Here is an 18,655-nt window from a genome sequence, read left to right on the forward strand (position 1 = left end):
AGCCAGCCTTGATTCTGTAATGGACTGCTTGAAATGTGTCTAAATATGAAACTAAAGTCATAATATTACAAAAACAATACAAAAGATTAAATAAAACAAAACAATTATTTTAATGATTAAAAACATTCCAAAACACAGCAGTAAAAATGGGAAAAAGTTGACGTGAATGTTGTCTTTTCCAGCCATATGAAATATGAAACATGCAGTATTTGATACTGGATAACTTGTTAAACATCAGCGTCAGTGTGAGAAAGCCTAAGAAAAAGCGGAGAGCACAGAAAATAGGACGGGGGGTATGTGTGGTGTGGGGGGGGGGGTTGGGGGGTGCTAAGCCTCCATCTGTCCAGGTGCCAACACCTGATGGGGGGTGGGGGTCATGTGGTTACCTCACACCTGCTCTCCCCCCCTCCCGAGCGCCGAGCTCCACGCTTAGAGGAAGTGAAACCTCGCTGCCGTTGTTCTTCCCTCTGCTGCCAGGGAGCTTGGCTTTGGACGTTAGCAGACGTTAGCCTACGTTAGCCTATGTTAGCCTACGTTAGCCTACTTTAGCGGATGTTAGCGGATGTTACCCTATGTTAGCTTATGTTAACCTATGTTAGCCTACGTTAGCCTACGTTAGCCTACGCTAGCCTACGTTAGCCTACGTTAGCCTACGTTAGCGGATGTTACCCTACGTTAGCGGATGTTAGCCTATGTTAGTGGACATTAGCTTATGTTAGCCTATGTTAGCGGATGTTAGCTTATGTTAGCCTACATTAGCGGACGTTAGCCTGCGTTAGTCTATGTTAGCCTACGTTAGCAGATGTTACCCTACGTTAGCAGACGTTAGCCTATGTTAGCGGACATTAGCGGATGTTAACAGACGTCAGCCTTCCTCGTGTGGCCTTCGCTCCGTCTTCCGTCATCTTTCAGCGTTTATCAACATGAGATGTTTTTTCTGGAGTCTTTCCTTCCTGTGGGCTCCTACTATTTATCTCAGTGGTTTGGCAACTTGCAGCTGCTGTTAGCTAGTTGAGCTTTCTGTTCCTATGTTTGTTTATGTCTATTTATTGACATATCACATTTTACAGAAATAGCAACTTGATTTATTGTACTTTGTTTCTCTGAATACTACGACTTTAAAAACAGGCTTTTTATATATTTCAACTTGATGCTGCTATTACCACGATGGATGTCTGATAATTATCCGTGTCGATAATTATCAGGAAAAGGTGATATGGGCTGATATCAGTGTCCCATTTCCCCGATGACTAAAGCGCTATACGAGAAAGCGGCGTCTTACATCATCGCCATCCTGCATCATTGCTATCCTACATCATCGCCATCTTACGGCTCAGAGAGTTGGACCATAAAAAGGATCCTGAGGTGCAACTTTTGGCGAATATTTGGACTTCATTCTTAGTTCAAGCTCATTTGAAGAAATGACACCTCCAACTACTAAAATGTCCTCATCATACTTAAGTACTTCAGTCACCTAAAGTGGACTTTTTAGATGACTACTTCCCTCTCAATATTTGGACTTTATTCTTGTCAAATGTTTTCCATTTCTCCTTTTTTCGAATGATTTCATCTTTTTCTATTTTTAAATGAAAATCTTCTGTTTCTCAGGATACTACGACTAAATAGAAATATGAAGTATTTTCATGTTTCTACTTGATGCTACAGTAAAATATTTGGACTTTCTACAACTTGTTTTAACAATGATGATTAAAGTCTTGACGGTGCGTCAGCCGGAGCTCCAATTATCCAGCATCGCATTTACTGGTTGCGGCTGCGTGGACGTCAGCCCCCCCACCTGCTCCGTGCCATTTAAATCAGGCCCCCGCCCGCCACGCGCCTAAGCGAGCGTTGCTTCTGTGGTAATTGGAGTCAGTAAACACATCAGGTGAGCGGCCGAGCGTGTCAGCGGGCCGGTGGTGTCTGACAACGGTGGCGTGTTTTGCGCTAATGAACTGACTGCTTTGTCTGGGAAGCGCAGGAATCCTGAGTGCTGCCATGGTATCCAAGTCAGAGATGTTAACTTTACGCAGCCGCCTTGAAGGCAGCATCAAATCAGCTGAGCAGGTTTTAATCTGCAGCAAATCAACCTACACGCTCCTTTGTGATTGGTCGTCATGGCGTCCTGTTATTATTATTATTATTGTTATTGTAATGCGCTTCCCTCCTGCTGCTTTCACCTGTCGAGCTCGGGGCTCATTACGGGAAAAAAACTACGGCGATCGCACTCAGCCTCTATTGTGTCGGCGTGGCGATGAGAGGCGAGAGTCTGTTAGTCTGTCTGTTAGTGACAGAGTGTTCCAGTCACCTTGAGCGGCCTTTGTGCGCGTCTTAGCGAATGACTTCGCCGGCAGAGTGAGCTCCGAGGATGGTTTGTTCCGTGGGGAAGCTGATTGGTGCTTTTACTTTGATTGATGGCAGCATCAGGCCGCCGCTTTGTAATTATTCGTCTTTGCGCCCACTCTGATAAGGAATTCATCAAGATGTTATGCTGTTCCAGATTTGTCACCGGGACACAATCATTAAAGAAGCTGCGTGGGAGGGGCGGCGCCGCCGTTGCTGATTGGCTGATCGTGAGAGGAGGCCTCCTGATGGGAAGAATCAGTCCAATCGTGTGCTTTGAAACCCTTTGCTTGGAAGGATTTATTGATTGGCATGGAGGCGATATTCATCCGTTACAATAAGAGCTGTCTTGCCCGTTAGGCGAGACAATCATCCCTCCTTGATGCTGATTCATTGATACTCCATTTCTATCAAGAAAAACTTATTTACCACCTTTGGAATATACTTGGTAACCTGATTAGAGCCCTCTAGACATCAAATAGCACCCCTATAGTCATCTTTATACTCCTATGACCCAATATAGTAGACATAATAAGAGAAAATAAGACAGTAAAAAACCTGTTTACTACCTTTGGAATATACTTTTTAACATGACATGAAATAGCATGTCACGGTGCGGCTTGTGAGTTTCTCGGTTCGACCCCAGGATGCAGAGATTAGGACCCAAATGCAAGTAAAAATATATTTATTTATTTTTGCTATGCAGCAGAACAGCGCACTATCAAGTACAACTCAACACAAGACAATGATCCGACAACGAAGGGAGTGCGCACCTGAACTAAATAGGCAACACAAAATAGGAAACAGGTGCGGGAGATAATTGAAAGGAAAACAGAACAGAGCAACAGAGGAAGTGAATACAAAATAAGGGCATGAACGAGGAAATGAGGAAAACTAGAGGTGAAAACAAGAACTGTCACACAGGCAAAGATGCAGATTGTGACATAGCACCCCTATAGTAGTGATGCACTAGTTTTAAGGCCATGTTTGGATTTGATGAGGACACTTGGTCACATCCCAATTTGTTCCAGTCCTCCTTACCCCCTGTGAAGAGAACAGATAATCCTGGTGTGTTTCCATTATCGCAACTTTCAGCCAAGCGCCTTCATTAGGAGATCAGGTAAGGACGTTTAGGTCAGGACATGTTTTTCTCTGCAGCTGGAGAGGTGAGCAAACAAGAAGGGTGCATTTGTCCCATCGATCCTGGGGGGTGGGGGTGGGGGGATATTGATGTCTTTGTCGTAAACATCACAGCAGGAGTGGTGTCTCACACAGATGGCAGCTTTGGTCCTTTTATGGGGGACACAGTGGCGTGTTGAGTTCTCATAATACACACTTTCAACCACTTTTCCATACTCCCATATCCCATATTCCCATATCTCATATCCCACACTGAAAAAAATAATCCTTTGGATTTACTTGATTTTAATGTGTACATCGGTCCCACATGATGAGAATGTGAATGACTGACAAAATTTCATTCTTCTTCTCAATGAATTATTACTTGTTAAATCAAAATATTTCAATTACGTTCGAGTATTTAAAAGAATCAAGTTGATTTAACACCAACGAATTGAGTAATATGAAAGTAATTTTTTCATGTTCAGATACCTGTTTTTCAAATGCAACTCTAACTTGATTTGTTAATGCTAATATAATTTAAATGTATTATGTAACTTGAAAGCAATTTTATTATGTCCTTACAACACAAGCTAGCTCTCTAAATTTAACTTGATTTGTTAATGCTAATATAATTTAAATGTATTATATAACTTGAAAGCAATTTTATTATGTCCTTACAACACAAGTTAGGTCTCTAAATTTAACTTGATTTGTTAAAGCCAGTCAAATACATTGTAGACAATTGTGTGTGCAAATACAAAAATCAAAACTGATTGTATTGACAAAATGTAGTGTATTGATCGTGATCTCAGTGCAGCTTTAACTTCAGCATAAAAACACAACTTTCAAAACACAAATATTGAAAATACAAATCACGTTAAAACACAAAAACAGTTTTCACAGTAAATTCACAACAAAAATGAATTAAAAGTAAATTCTGCATAAAGTGCAATGGATTCATCTTACAAATAATCTAACTTTTTTCAGAGTACCAGGTTCACAGCAGATAATCTGAACCTATCACAGTACATTCAAAAATATAATGTGAGCTTGAGCATCCAGTGCATCCTCAAGAGCAAATAGAACATAATAACAGTAACAGGTTTGTAAACAAAAAGCAATAAATCCTGCATAAACTTGTCACTGAGAAACAAAACTTAAAAAAAAGTGCAGTCAATCCAGTCTGAACTGTTCACTGATGGAGCCTGTTTTTCAGAGCAAGTGCTCTGTTGGAAAGTTTCCCTCGATCCAGTTCCATCCAGATCTTTTGAATTACCTCAAAAGTGTAGCGGAGGTCAGCAGGATAGCTGAGGTTCAGCGCATACATCAATCCAAATAAAACAGCAACACCTAATGCTACATTATCAAGGTTTTGTAACACCTTGATGCCTTCAAGAACAATGCCAATGTCCTCTGCTTCATCACTTGAAGCATGTTCTTTGACAACATATATACCAACTGTAGTGTCTTCAATGGCCTTGTTGATCGTGTTCTGATCCAGGCTCTGTGCAAAACAGACAAAAGGTAAGTAAAGAAGTTAGGTAAGTCAAACCTAATCACCAAGCCCCATCGAGAAAAGGATAAACAAAATAACAAAAACAAAATGACACTCGATCTAGTAAGGTCAAAGTTAGAATGGAGGCAAATTTAGAGACAACACAGGACTCTTTTTCAGCACACGCGCACAGATCAGACTGTTGGCAGGCAATCAGATATTTAATGAATTTCACAACAAGTCTTGAGAACCTTCTATTCTACCTGTAAGTTCATTTACCAGCAACAAGAAACACTGTAATGATTTTTGGTTATGAAACAGTAAAACAATTTAAACTTAAAAAACAGAATATACTATATTCTTTTAATCAATAAACAATTTCCACACAATGATCAAGAATGGGAACAAGAGAAGAGCGGAAGAAGAACACAAGCACCGATTCATATACATACCACATATTCCTGTAGGAGGTTATCTGGATCTTCGCCCATGTAGACACAGACTCCTTTAATGATGCACTCTCGTCCAGCATCTACATCATCACACTGAAAGGACATTTCTAGATTAGCATCTTAATTCACCACATGTGCCTTAAAGCGATACTCCACTTTGTAAGTTTAATCCACTAAATATGTAATATGCGAGACTTCGCATATCTCTCAATGGATGAAAATGCGGAAGCCTCGCAAGATCGACGCCATCTTGACATCCAGCTACAGGCTACAGTTGACATTTAGGCTAAAAACATGGTGTAAACGGCATCTTTCACGGTCAATTTTTAATGTTGTGGCTCACAGACACTTGATTACACCACACAAGCAGGATGGAGACGTTTTGTGTTCTTTTTTTAACGTTTCATCTGTGGTCACCATTCACTGCCATTGTACTGGATGAGGCTACCCTCTTTCTCCTAAAACTCAAGCATTGTTTTGTGAACTGAAGATCTTCACTCATCACATCAGAATGGAGGAGAGTACATATTTAGTGGACTAATCTGGCAAAGTAGAATATCGCTTTAATCTCCTGGTATAAACTGTCCTATGGGTGCACATTTCTTTTCCTATGTATGCAAGTTTCCTATGACTGTGAGAGCCTTGCCGTGTACTCCATGTGAGAGGAGGACTGAAGGGACTTAGAAAAAGAGGAAGTAGAAAATAGAAACAGGAAAAAAACAGAAAAGAAAGAGGAGGTAGACAAATATGAAGATAAATAAGGAAACAGAGGAACAGTTTAAGATGATGCAAAAGGATGCAACAGTGAAAGGACAAAAATGAAAAGTAAACGCAAAATAGCAGAAAGAATTTTTGATTGCGAGAGCCCTGCATTACTTACATTGGCAATTTGTGCAGTGATTCTTTTGAGCCGTTCACCTAGCTGTCCTCCTCTCTTCTGGAACAGCCTTGTCAAGTTGTCAGTGTGGAGGTCCACCTGAGAAAAGAACTTGGACTGAAGTGGTACAGTCGTGATTCTCTTGAATTCAGCGTTGATCTGAAAAAGCACAGAGGATTCAGGGAGAATGTCACCATCATACAAAGCAGACCAGGACAGGCAAGAGGGAGATGAAGCACATACAAACGATGTGCTATCAGGTACATTAGCAATTTGCCAGTGCATACAAGCTTTTCATTTAATCAACAGCAAATCTAAGATGAAAACCCAGCATGAGATCAGCCTTACCTCACTGACTTCAAACAAAGCAGGCCATCTCGCCATGAAATCATCCACCATCGGTGCATCACGAACAACCTCATGTCTTCTCAATGCGAAAGTCTTTTCCATGTTGAGCTTGACAACCTCTCGGTTGTTCCTCTTCCTTACATCCAAGAGTAAAGCTTTCCGCATGGCTTCTAGACTCTCCTCAGTTTCTGCTGATGGGTATGTTGGGCAAAAATTAACTTCTGCTCTCTTTGCCTTTTTGATGCCAAAAGCTGCACTGTGCTTTCCAGCAGGTTTGTTTTTTATGGAGTTCACCGTCACTTCTGGGCATCCAAGTTTTCTCAGATGTGTGCGATAGTTAGACAGTTTATATTTTAAACTCATTTTCCATCCACCACATCCAGTGCTGGAGCCCTTCTCAGTTAAACATGCATGTCTCTTGATGAGACTCTGGGCTACCTGTTCCATCTCCTTATCAGTGACATACACTTTATACTGCACAATTTGCTGCACTAATCCATCAAGAATAGCTGACTTCAACTTGGGATCTGGAATAAGTGCAGTGCCATTTTGAATGTAAACTAAACCTGCCTGCTGAAGTTTTAACTCTGTGTCATAGGAGAACTTAGGTACATGAAACACAGCTGGCCAGGAGGACCGTGAGCTTGTAGACTCACTTGATGACAGTATGTCTGTATCCACAAGTTCACCTGGCCGTAATGAAGAGCCAGTTGTTGAGCAAGGACTTGATGCTTGGGGGTGTAGGACTGAATTAAGCACAGTAGAGTTATCATCATGTTGCATAGTGGTGGGCCTTGACATATCAATAACTCTAAGAGTGCCTCTGTCTTCCACCTCTGACATTGAGGTTAAGTTGAGAAACTCGTTTCCAAACAAGGAGTCCATGAATTGAAGTTTTAAGTTGCCCTGAAGTCCACATTGTCTCTTTACTTCAACAATAAGGTCATCAACTGTTTCAGGGAGTCCATGTGAGAGTGTCAACCTCTGAGAGCTGCCATCAGTCAATATGATCTTTAGGATCACAGGAGTATCCATCTTCAAAGCCACTCTGCAGAAACAAAGAAAATTAAACATCAGACATCAATATAATTGAAATGTAAAATCCAACAGTAAAAACCTATTTATCTATTACTGCATGCAGCAGGTATTTATAATGAAAATGTTTTTAAAATATAGTAGTGGATTTGGAAAAAAAGAGAAAATATGTAAAACACGGTAAATGCACATACAGGAGATTACATTTTCATAAACATTTATCAAAACCAATGCTGCAGGCAAGCTAGTTAATTTTACCTGCATATAAGTACTATAGATCAATATGAAAGCAGGATTAGCTTCAGTAGCAAGTAAGAGTTTTAAAATCAGAAGTGCTTTCTCTGATGCAGAAGTAAGATAAGATAAGATAAGATGCCTTTATTCGTCCCACAGTGGGGAAATTTGCAAGTAGAAGTAGCACTAGTAGTAATGTTGACAAAAGTTAGTTTAAAAAGCTTATGCTGAAATAAACACCTTATGTATTCAAATATAGATTTTTAAATTACTTTTAGGTCTAATATTTATTTAATTGAATTTCAGACATTTTAGTACTTCAAGAACCTGCAGACATCCAAGGCAGAAGTATGAAACTAGGTTAGATCAAATTAAGACTTTTTAATGGCTAACATTTTAACTTAAATCACAACCTCGTGAATTCTAATTGAAACTCGTTACTTTTACACTTTTTAATGACTTACATATCATACACACAAGTTACAAACTGTCATAAACCCTCAGCTCAATTATTGCACACCACCTTTTATTTCAATATGTCTTTTCAAAGTCACCATACGGGCTGATCCAATCTTGTAGTCAACCAGTGGATAAGTATCAAGGAGTTCACTGGGTGCCACGAGAGTGAATGTTCTTGTGGGTGATGGACTGAGTTCAAAGGCTCTATAATGTTCTCTATACCAGCCACACAGCTCATTAACAATGTAGAATACACTGTCATGTAAAATGCAGATTTGGTTAATTTCACTAAATTCAGGCAATCCACCTGTTGTTCTGTGGGCCAGTATCATTCCCTTCCTATAGGTTATACCCTTGGTTGTCACACACTGTGCAAGTTGAACCTCAGGTGTGTCTGGGAACTTCTGTCTGATGACTTGTGCTATCTCCTCTTTGAGTAAGTCTACTGGTAGAGTGGCTACAGCTGAGACCTCTAGGTCAGACTTATTCAGATGTGGAGAGCTCAAATGGTACGCAATCATCATCTGATGCTTTGAAGCTAATGAGAGGGGCACATTCTTGAAGCAGCTTGTGTGTCGGATAACCTGTTTAAAAAAGCTGTGTTTAGCCTCAAAGCGCAATGTCCACTGTCCAACAAGTGGACCAAACAGCCTGATCATCTGGGGGTAGTGCTCCAAATAATGGTGTTTTGGTAGCAGCTTGATGTCTGGGAACAACGCTTGGTATCTCTGCCTGTGCTCTACAATTTTACTTTCCAAAAAAGCCAGCGAGTCATCACTATGCACAGGGGCAACAACAAGCTCTGTGATGTCCTTCAGGTCCATGAGAACAAGCCACGCAGGCTCATCTTCAGGTACAAGTGATCCAACCAAAAAAGGTAAGAACCGGAGCAAGCTCCAGTTCTCATGAGCATTTCCCCCCACTGTTTTCCTGCTGGAGAAACTTTGTGACACTGCATGAGGTTTGTTTGTCCTGTCAGCCCATTTGTAGGGAAACTTCAGAATGGCATTGTTCAGGTCAACTATTGTAAAATACTTTCTGGAAATAAGCACTGTTAAGCAACAAGCAAGCTCCACTGGGATTATACCCTCAAAAACATCATGGGCAAGATCAGGTGGATAGCCAAAGATGACATGAAAATGTGACAGATTTTGTGTGAAGACACATTCCTTTTTCACTCCAAAACAACTTGTACCTGTATCTTGGACTTGTCTGACATGAGTCTGATGTAGCTCCTTAGTTCTCAGACTAAAAGCACCAGTTGCGACAGAATTTAGTTGAATATCACTGCTTTTTCCTGTGCAAAATCTGCAATAGTATTCAGCTGAAAAACTCTGCAAAAATCCTGCAACACTGTGAGCTCCCAGGTTGTCAGCCACTACACTGAATACTGTACCTTGAAGTGACTCACCTAACCGTGGGACATAAACACCGAGCTCTTCGAGAGTTTTTAGATCCTGCAGAAGAGGTTCAAAGATTTTATCATAACCATAGGTGTTCACATCATCAGTTTTGCACAGTACTGACAAGTAGATAGATGACAGTGAAGAATGAGAGCCCGGAGGCAAGTTAGCCAATACCCAATAAACAGCACAAAGCTTATGCTTCTTACGTGAGGTGCCAAGCGGGTTACAAGTTTCAAAGTCGTCAACATACAAATTTAAGGTGATCCTTGGCTTTTCTCCAGCAAAGAAACAATTTTCCTTAAATAGAGAGCCATCCCTTGAGGATCTGTACTGATATGACACACCAGAGTATGCGCCTTCCTGTCTTTGATGGCCCTCAACAACTTTAGTAATGATGTCTTCTCTACTTAACAGCTGCTGTAAAGACTTCAATATTGGGACATATTGGAAGCTGCGTTTGTTTTTAGTATCAAGAATGAATTCAACTGGCTCAACAACACCAAAGTTTTCCTTGTAATACTGCTTACGCAGATAGGCGGTACTTAGAGAGCCACCTTTTTGTATGGACCTTTGCACTGGATTACCAGAACAAATTGCATTGACAGTTTCTCTAATTGCAAGTTCATCAACAGAGAGGTTTTTCTGATGAAATATGTCTCTCACAGTGTCACAAGATAATGGAACAGGGGCAGAACAGATCAAATGATGGAGTTCCCCAAGAAATTCATCTACCGCTGAAGTTGGCACATGGACCAAATGTTCTAACTTCAACAAAGCAGCTGCAAATCTTTGCTCTATGACCTTCTGCAAGTCCTCTGCATGCAAATGACTGTTTGAAGGAATGGCAGTATCTGACTGCTCAACACACTCCTCACTATTTTCCTCCGATTTATTCACAAATGATATCCTTGTAGTTATGACTACTTCTGGTTTAAAATCAACCAATGTGTGATGGCGGTGTTTTCGATTTTTGTGTGATTTAAATGTTTGTCTTAAAATCACAGCCTAAAAACATACAAATGACCGTCTCGTTTCGTTTGAGATGGGCATTTATATGAGAAAAATAATCCTTTTCTGATGCAAAATCACTACAACTACAAATGTGACAACTGAATATTGCTTCTTTTTTGTGAGTGACACCTGTGGTGTGGATTTTACTTTGGTGGACAATTAAGGCATTCCACGTCTTAAATGTGCATGGACAATGCTGGTATGTACATGGATAGCGAGAACTACGCCCAAAATGTGGATGCCTTAACTTGTAGTGGTGCAAAAGCTTGGACCTACTTGCTACAGTTTCTGTGCACCCCTTACAACTCCACATTCCCTGCACCTAATCCTGTAACATACATCAAGTTCATCATTAGTCATATCATTCATCCACAATGTGCAAGCCAAATTGAAACAAAAAGGCTCACGGCAATACCATAATTCAAAACAAGATGGAAACCTGCTATCATATCCAAATAAATTGATATGTTTTCAAACACAAGGACTAACACTAGCTTGTTTACACCAGCAGGATAACGCAAGTCTGTTTTTTCAAGTATAATCAAATGCGAAAAATACAAATAACATTTTCTATCAATAATAATAATAAACATTTTTAAATGTATCTGAAGGTAAATGAAAATGCAAATTTAGGGCTTCAAGTAATATGAGAGCACTTACTATAGAGCCTTCTGAATATGTATGATGTAGACGGTGAACCTGTGAAATAAAAAATAAATAAATAAATCACACACAATCATAAAGCAAAGGTGCTAGATGCAGACATTAACTTTGATTACACTTTCTAAACACAATGGCAAGTAAGGATAGGATTATCTAAAGCACACACACAAACAGTCCTAAACATGCCCTAACTTTGTACTTTGTACTAGTTCTTATTTCCCACATTACATTCTCACTCCCAGCGCGTCAAAACCCTTCGGTGTCAGTTTCTGACTCCCAATCTAAAATCATGCATAATGAAGAGCGACGTCACTTTGATTGGCAGCTGACTGCTGGCGGTCGCCTGCAAACACCTAGCTCATTCAATCACTGAAATCCGTCTGTGTTTGCGGTGTTTTTGAATTTCGGATAATTTTTCATGTAAATACTGGATAAATAACACGGCTTGCTGTGTGGTTAATTGTACTAACAGACTGTCCAAACAGTCGGCGCTCCGTTTTTTTTCATCACTTCGTTAGTTTGTTACTAGTAAATAGCGAGCTAATCAATTAGCATCAGGCTAAAGCCCTCCAGCGAGCTGCCGCCGGCTGGTGGTGTCACTAGCTAACGTTCCCCAACTTGATGCAAATATCAAGGCTATACATACACACTAATAGCTAGCGTTAACATGCCGTTGTAATTGTTATATTTGCTGCGTTACTGTTTGAGAACAGCGTTCTACTTAACTATCACCCAAATTACTAGAACAGAAACATATACATTTGAAGACCTTACTTTTTCGGTGACTGGTCCGTGGCTTGCTGCCGCAGAGTATGGCAATTTTTTCCACGAGCCAACTTTCGCGGGCTTAGTGATCTTCTTCTTGGTTATTTGCCATCCAAAGATCGGCGCATCAGCGCCAACTTCTGTTCCGGAGTGGTTAATGACATGTCCTGGCGATATTTGAATGTTTTCCATTTCCGTGTGGGACTAAACTCGATTACATTGACTTTGTTTTTTTAATTTGATCAAGTTCATTTTACATGAAAGAAACTAGCATGTTCAACATTATCCAAAAACAACTTAAGTCTGCTTGACTAAATCACGTTCCCAAGCAGAATATAATTCAATTGTGTTGCATATACAAACTTTACTTTTGTAAATTCAAAGACCCACTGTTTCTCTTTTTTTCAGTGCACATCACTCTCCATCCATCCATATTTCCATCCCATCTCCATCCCATCTCCATCTCTATCCTACATGAACTCCATGTAGCCACTGCAGTTTTATTCTGCAACGTTCCTCCCATTTGTGAGGGCGTTTCAGGGCCCCGACATGAGGTCTCGGCATCAGGTCAGGCGTGGTGGAGGTCCCGAGCCCTGCGGTTAAAATGTGAGTTGAGCTCTTGAGTCCAAGCAGGGAGGGGACGTGGTCTTTCTACGACATTACAGGTGTTGCTAGGCAGCGTCGCTAGGCTAGATATTCCGTGTGCAGACATTTCTCAGCGGCGGCCTTTCCTTCCTGACGGGTGGAAGCGCAGGTTAAGCCCCATGAAGGAAGTCCACAGCACTTTTATTAGGCCGCAAAAGATACATTGCCTCAATTTAAAGGTGGGCCAAGGATAAACGTGCCACTTCTGCAGCTTTTAATTTCCCGCCTTGCGTCAGTGCTCCATCAGCTGCTGGACTCCTTGCCGGAGATGAGGACGGAATCAGATGATGGCGCACCGCCCAGCTCAGTGCAGGACCGACTTTTTTCGACGCCGTTAAAGTCCCTCCGCTTTAATCGCTGAGAATGTCAAATCTACAGCGGATGATGAGGCAAAGCCAGCTAGGCGAGCGCCATGATAAACCAGCTCACCGCTAAGACGCTAGCCTTTCACTTGTAAGAAACTTGTAAGAGTTTTTGAATGAACAACAAAAGTCTTTTCTTGTGATACTGTGGCAGTTTCTCCTCGTATTACAACTGTATTCTTTGAAGTACTATATTTCAGTACTATATTTCAAGATATTCACTCTTTTCCTGTATGCTTCTGTTGTCTTTCCTCCTAGTCCGCAGGCGTCACAGCCGCCGGGCGACAGCAGCGGCGTGAGGAAGGCGGTGGCTGCGGGCTGGGCGGCGCCCCGCGCTGGAAGGAACGGTTGCACGGCTGGGAAGAGGCGTCATGGCTGCCATCGCCGGGCAAGGAGGTGAGTTTACAGGATTAGGGATGAGAGAGAGTAACACCGTAGCATCGTATTGTACCACAGTACCACAGTACCGTATCGCAGTATTGTACCACAGTACCGTACCACAGTATTGTACCACAGTACTGTAGCGCAGTACCATAGTGCCGTACCACAGTACCGTACCACAGTACCACAGTACCGTCCCTGAATTGGGCACAGTACCACAGTACCGTCCCTGAATTGGGACTCTTTTAGGCCACCTCATCAAAACAAAGTGAAAATGCAAATGGAGGTCGGGCGCGGCTGAAGTGTTAACGAGTGACAAAGTGTTGTCGTTAGCGAGCCAGGCAACTGGGCCGGCGCCGCCTAATCAGCTCTGATGCATTTTCAGCCGCTAATGCTGCCAAACTGCAGACGACATTAAGAAGGGCCATTCATCTCCTGCTGGCCCCCGGTCTCGTATGGTATGTGACGGCTAATGTTGGCGTCTCCGCTTCCTCATCCCACAGCGCCTCCTTCGAGAAAGAGCTGTCACTGCGGCCCAAAGCCAAGAGGAAGAAGAGAAGATGGGACAAGAGCAAGCGGCGGATGAGAAGGTGAGCCAAATTGCTCCAAGGAGATTTCTACTTCTATTGATCTGCATCTTCCTCTCGCCGCCGTAGATCGCCTTCTTGCAGCCTCTCACCGCTGAGGAGGAAGAAAAAGAAGAAGAAGAAGAAGAAGAGCTCCAAGAAAGGCAAACGGCATCGGTAGGTTGGAATGTTGATAAGAATATTCCTAAGTAATCATTCAGCTTGAATGGCTGTGTCACCTAACCATCATTCTCACTTCTCCTGCAGGTATGGCTCCAAAAAGTCCAGACAGCGGTGTGTTCACTGGCCATGTGCACGCTAACGTTTGCTAATGTTCACCACCAGCACTCGTCATCTCATTGCAAGATACTCTAAAGCCCTAAAACTGCAGTCAAGTTATTTATATATTCATATGTTTTTAGGCTAGGATATTGGATATAAGTCACTGTTACACTCCTATTGCCCCATATGTCCATATGCCCCACATGATAAGAGAAAATAAGACATATAAGACATACATAGGAAACTTGCGTACCACCTTCTCAATACACAGGATTAGAGCCCTCGAGACATGAAATAACACCCTTATAGTCACCGTTACACTCCTATTGCCCCATATAGTAAACATGATAAGAGAAAATAAAACATATAAGACATAGGAAACCTGCTTACCATCTTCTAAATACACTGTGCAACATTAGAGCCCTCTAGGTATGAAATAACACCCCTATAGTCATGTTACACTCCTATTACGCCATATAGTAAACATAACAAGAGAAAATAACACATATAAGACATAGGAAACCTGCTTACCATATTCAAAATACACTTTGCAACTTTATTAGAGCCCTCTAAGCATGAAATAACACCCCTATAGTCACCGTTACACTCCTATTACCCCATATAGTAAACATGATAAGAGAAAATAAGACATAAGAAACCTGCTTACCACCTTCTCAATACACATGATTAGAGCCCTCTAGACATGAAATAACACCCCTATAGTCACTGTTACACTCCTATGACCCAATATAGTAAACATAATAAGAGATAATAAGACATATAAGACATCGGAACCCTGCTTACCATCTTCTAAATACATTTTGCAACATTATTAGAGCCCTCTAAGCATGAAATAACACCCCTTTAGTCACTGTAACACTCCTATACCCAATAATAAGAGAAAATAGGACATATAAGATACAACAAAGACTCACACATTAGCGTCTACAGCGTACTTCCCGTGGTGACTATTGTCTGATCAATGTAATGCTACTGCCCCCTGGTGACCAGTGTGAGTCAAGATTTACTTCAGTGGCTTTTCCAGGGAACATTCACACAGGAGCTGCTGTCATCTCCATCACACCAGTCACATGCACGCTGCACGCTGCACGCTGCACGCTGCACGCTGCACGCTGCACGCTGCACGCTGCACGCTGCACGCTGCACGCTGCATGCTGCACGCTGCTAACACTACAGCAAACAAATACGGTATTACGCCACAAGTATTACAAGTATTACACCACAAGTATTACAAGTATTACACCACAAATATTACAAGTATTACACCACAAGTATATCACATATTCTGAATGCCTTAAATGTCCATTGTTCCGCCTGAGAATGACTCATTTTGCCGCGGAATGTGTACAATTTGCTGAACTAGTGTATGTTTTTACTTAGGGTTAGGGTTAGGGTTAGAGTTAGGGTTAGGGTAGGCCATACACAAACAGCCATCCTTTACAGTAGCAACAAATACCAGGTCCAGTCGAGGGCGACCAGAGTCGGGTTTTGTAGGCAATGCCACGGGTCAGTGGTTGGCAGCAATGCTCATTTTCATACATTATTCATCTCCAGCGTCACAATTCAAAAACACACATTCTACGTCCTCAGGACAAAAACATCCCTTCCCCAAAAGCAGTGGGAAAAATATGCATATGTATTCATATTGTGTATTCATATTGTTGCCAGTGATGCCACGGGTCGGTGCTTGGCAGAGACATTGGCTTTTATGCACCGTTTTCTTCTAGCGTCAGATTTAAAAGGAAAAGTCACACTTGAGGTCCTTGGGACTAAAAATGTCCGCTTCCAAAAACTGCTGTTACAAATACGACCATGACACGAAGGCAACGTTGATTTTCATGAGTTATATTTGCTTCCAGTGTCAGATGTAAAACAAAAACCCACACTTGGCATCCTTAGGACAAAAATGTCAGATTCCCAAAAAAACGACAGTAGAAATGAAAGGGTTTTATTTGGCTGTTCCGTGGGTCAGTGCTTGACAGCAACGTTGATTTTTATGGATGATGAGATTCTCCAGTGTCAGATAGAAACCAACAACTGACAATTCCCAAAAACTGCTGATATAGTCATTGTGTTTGAGGCTGTGACATGGCGGCAACATTGATTTTCGAGAATAATTTTTATCTCCAGTGTCAGGTTTCAAACAAAAAGCCACGTTCAAGGTTCTCAGGAAAAAAGATGTTTGCTTCTCAAAAACTGCTGTTGAGATATTACATCTAGATATTTTTGTATGGGCTGTGCAGCACGGGTCAGTGGTTGGCAGAGTGCAATCGGTTGTTCGGTTGTAAAATCAGTCAAAACCTATTTTAGTGTTTTCCCAGGAGACATTTTTGTTCATGAGTGACTTTGACACGTTGGCTTTGCTCAGCGGCATTACTTCCATTGCACATATGAAGAGAAAACGTCCACGTTAAAGAGCCACGCCGGCTCAAGGCCGTCTTCTCTTTTTTCCCGCCAGTAGCTCGGTGAATTTCAAGCGGAAGAGGAAGGACGAGAAGAGGAAGGATGAGAAGAGGAAGGACGAGTGCAAGCAGAAGAAAAGGTCAGCGTGTGACTCCGACACAGAAACCCCCTTCTCATTATCTCATCATCATGCTTATCATTAAAGCTCATGAGATATGAGCTCATCATTTGTACCTTTGCAAATGGACATTTTCAACAATACTGGGCCGTTTGCATTTGGACTCTCCTGCTATTTGCATTCTGCCTGCAGCTTCGGTGACAAACAATGGCCACTTCCCAAAAGCTGTGAGAAAATATCTTTATATTCAAATACATTGATTTTTATGCAGTATTTCCCTAGTATGTCTACACTTGAGGTTCTAAGGACAAAAATGTCTGCTTCCCAAAAACTGCTGTTAAAATACGAGATATGAAGTTATTTTTGTTTGTGACAGAGGTCAGCGCTTGGCAGCAACATTGATTTGTCAATTATTTTTGTCTGCAGCATCCGATTTCAAATAAAAGCTTCAGGTCTGCTTCCCAAAAACTGCTGAGAAAAATACGATATAGTCTTATTTTTTGAGGTTATGGCTTGGCAGCACCAAATTTTGTCATTTTGTCACACCTGGCATCCTCAGGACAAAAACAGCTGTTTTTAGGTATAAGTATTAGATATGAAGTTATTGTTGTCTGTGACAGAGGTCAGCGCTTGGCAGCAACATTATGCATTATGAATTATGCTGCATTATTAATTTCTCCGGCGTCAAATTGAAGTCCGTTTGTTGCGTTTGCTGAGCGCTGATCATCTTTGCAAATTTCCAGTTTTATTTTTCCTTCTCTTGTGTGCTCGTCGCCTCTCAGCTCGAGGACTCGGTCGCGTCGGAGGCGTCGCCAGTGGACGTCGGCCTTGGAATGTTCTTGCTGTCAATCACCTGCAGAGGACAGGTATGCCCCCCCCCCCTGTCTTTTATCAGCTGGAGGGGTCTCTGACGGCCAGCTTGATGACTGATAAAGCCGAGCTGATGCGCTTATCACCGCGCCGCAGGAAGCACTCCAGCGGAACGCATATTGGCTCCCACAGATCCTTTTTTGAATAGGACGTTCTTTCATGGGGTTTCTCCTCCTTGATGGAAGAACAAGCTATGGATGGTAGCTCCCTGGGCTCCTCACTCAATACGGATTCATCAGGCAAACATGTTGTTATCCCGGCCGCCTCCCTCCGTTGCAAGAACAACAACTATTATTTTCTCCCCAGGGAAAATAGTCAAAGTCAATAGCCAAAGATCATCTCTTTGGCAGATGCACTGCTGTTTGTAAAAACACATTGGGTATTGGATTACACAAAAACAGTGTTTGTGGCAGCAGTGCTGCTGTTTTTGAGGACCTCCTACCAAATCGCTTGTCAAAGAAACTCTGTAGGACGGAAGCACGGCTGTTTTTAAGAATTGCCAGAAAACACTGGTCAAAGATCCTCTATATAACAGGAGCGATCTGCGGTTTTTAAGAACCTTTTTCCAAAACGTTCTTCCACATAACAGGACCACGCTGCTATTTTTGAGGACCCACTCCAAAGATTTTAGTCAACTATACAGCTGCTGTTTTTGAGAACATATTGCTTAAAAAAATCCAACTTATGACGGCAAAAGACGAGTCAAAAATCCTCCATATGTCAAGACAGAAGCATTGCTGTTTTGGAGGACCTACAACAAAAATTTGAGTCAAAGATCCTCTATGGTTTTTAAAAAAATG

At 41.7% G+C, this 18,655-nt stretch overlaps 2 protein-coding genes across 6 annotated transcripts in view; one reads left to right on the plus strand and one right to left on the minus strand.

Moving 5' to 3' along the window:
- Nucleotides 1-18,655, plus strand: part of srrm4 (serine/arginine repetitive matrix 4) — a 32,224-nt gene that overhangs the window by 6,959 nt on the left and 6,610 nt on the right. Inside the window, exons 2-7 of one of the 2 annotated variants that reach the window (XM_058069635.1) lie at nucleotides 13,473-13,610; nucleotides 14,099-14,185; nucleotides 14,252-14,338; nucleotides 14,429-14,455; nucleotides 16,923-17,006; nucleotides 17,768-17,851. In XM_058069635.1, coding sequence (XP_057925618.1) covers nucleotides 13,473-13,610; nucleotides 14,099-14,185; nucleotides 14,252-14,338; nucleotides 14,429-14,455; nucleotides 16,923-17,006; nucleotides 17,768-17,851 — 507 coding nt within the window. The remainder of the gene's footprint in view (nucleotides 1-13,472; nucleotides 13,611-14,098; nucleotides 14,186-14,251; nucleotides 14,339-14,428; nucleotides 14,456-16,922; nucleotides 17,007-17,767; nucleotides 17,852-18,655) is intronic. The other variant, XM_058069636.1, reaches the window with a different exon arrangement.
- zgc:171242 (uncharacterized protein LOC100126807 homolog) lies at nucleotides 4,312-12,645 on the minus strand. 4 transcript variants are annotated; one of them, XM_058069647.1, is made up of 7 exons: nucleotides 12,217-12,645; nucleotides 11,440-11,478; nucleotides 11,056-11,107; nucleotides 6,635-6,825; nucleotides 6,290-6,445; nucleotides 5,410-5,502; nucleotides 4,312-4,966 (listed from the first exon to the last, which is right to left on the minus strand). In XM_058069647.1, the coding sequence occupies exons 3-7, from the start codon at nucleotides 11,090-11,092 to the stop codon at nucleotides 4,655-4,657; spliced, it is 789 nt and encodes a 262-aa protein (XP_057925630.1). In that variant the 5' UTR covers nucleotides 11,093-11,107; nucleotides 11,440-11,478; nucleotides 12,217-12,645; the 3' UTR covers nucleotides 4,312-4,654. The 4 variants fall into 4 exon arrangements, with proteins under 4 accessions (XP_057925630.1, XP_057925628.1, XP_057925629.1 ...); XM_058069645.1 differs by having other exon boundaries at nucleotides 6,635-7,682; XM_058069646.1 differs by lacking the exon at nucleotides 12,217-12,645 and having other exon boundaries at nucleotides 6,635-7,682; nucleotides 11,440-12,000.

This window comes from Doryrhamphus excisus, chromosome 4, assembly GCF_030265055.1.
Source record: "Doryrhamphus excisus isolate RoL2022-K1 chromosome 4, RoL_Dexc_1.0, whole genome shotgun sequence".
Classification (NCBI taxonomy): domain Eukaryota; kingdom Metazoa; phylum Chordata; class Actinopteri; order Syngnathiformes; family Syngnathidae; genus Doryrhamphus; species Doryrhamphus excisus.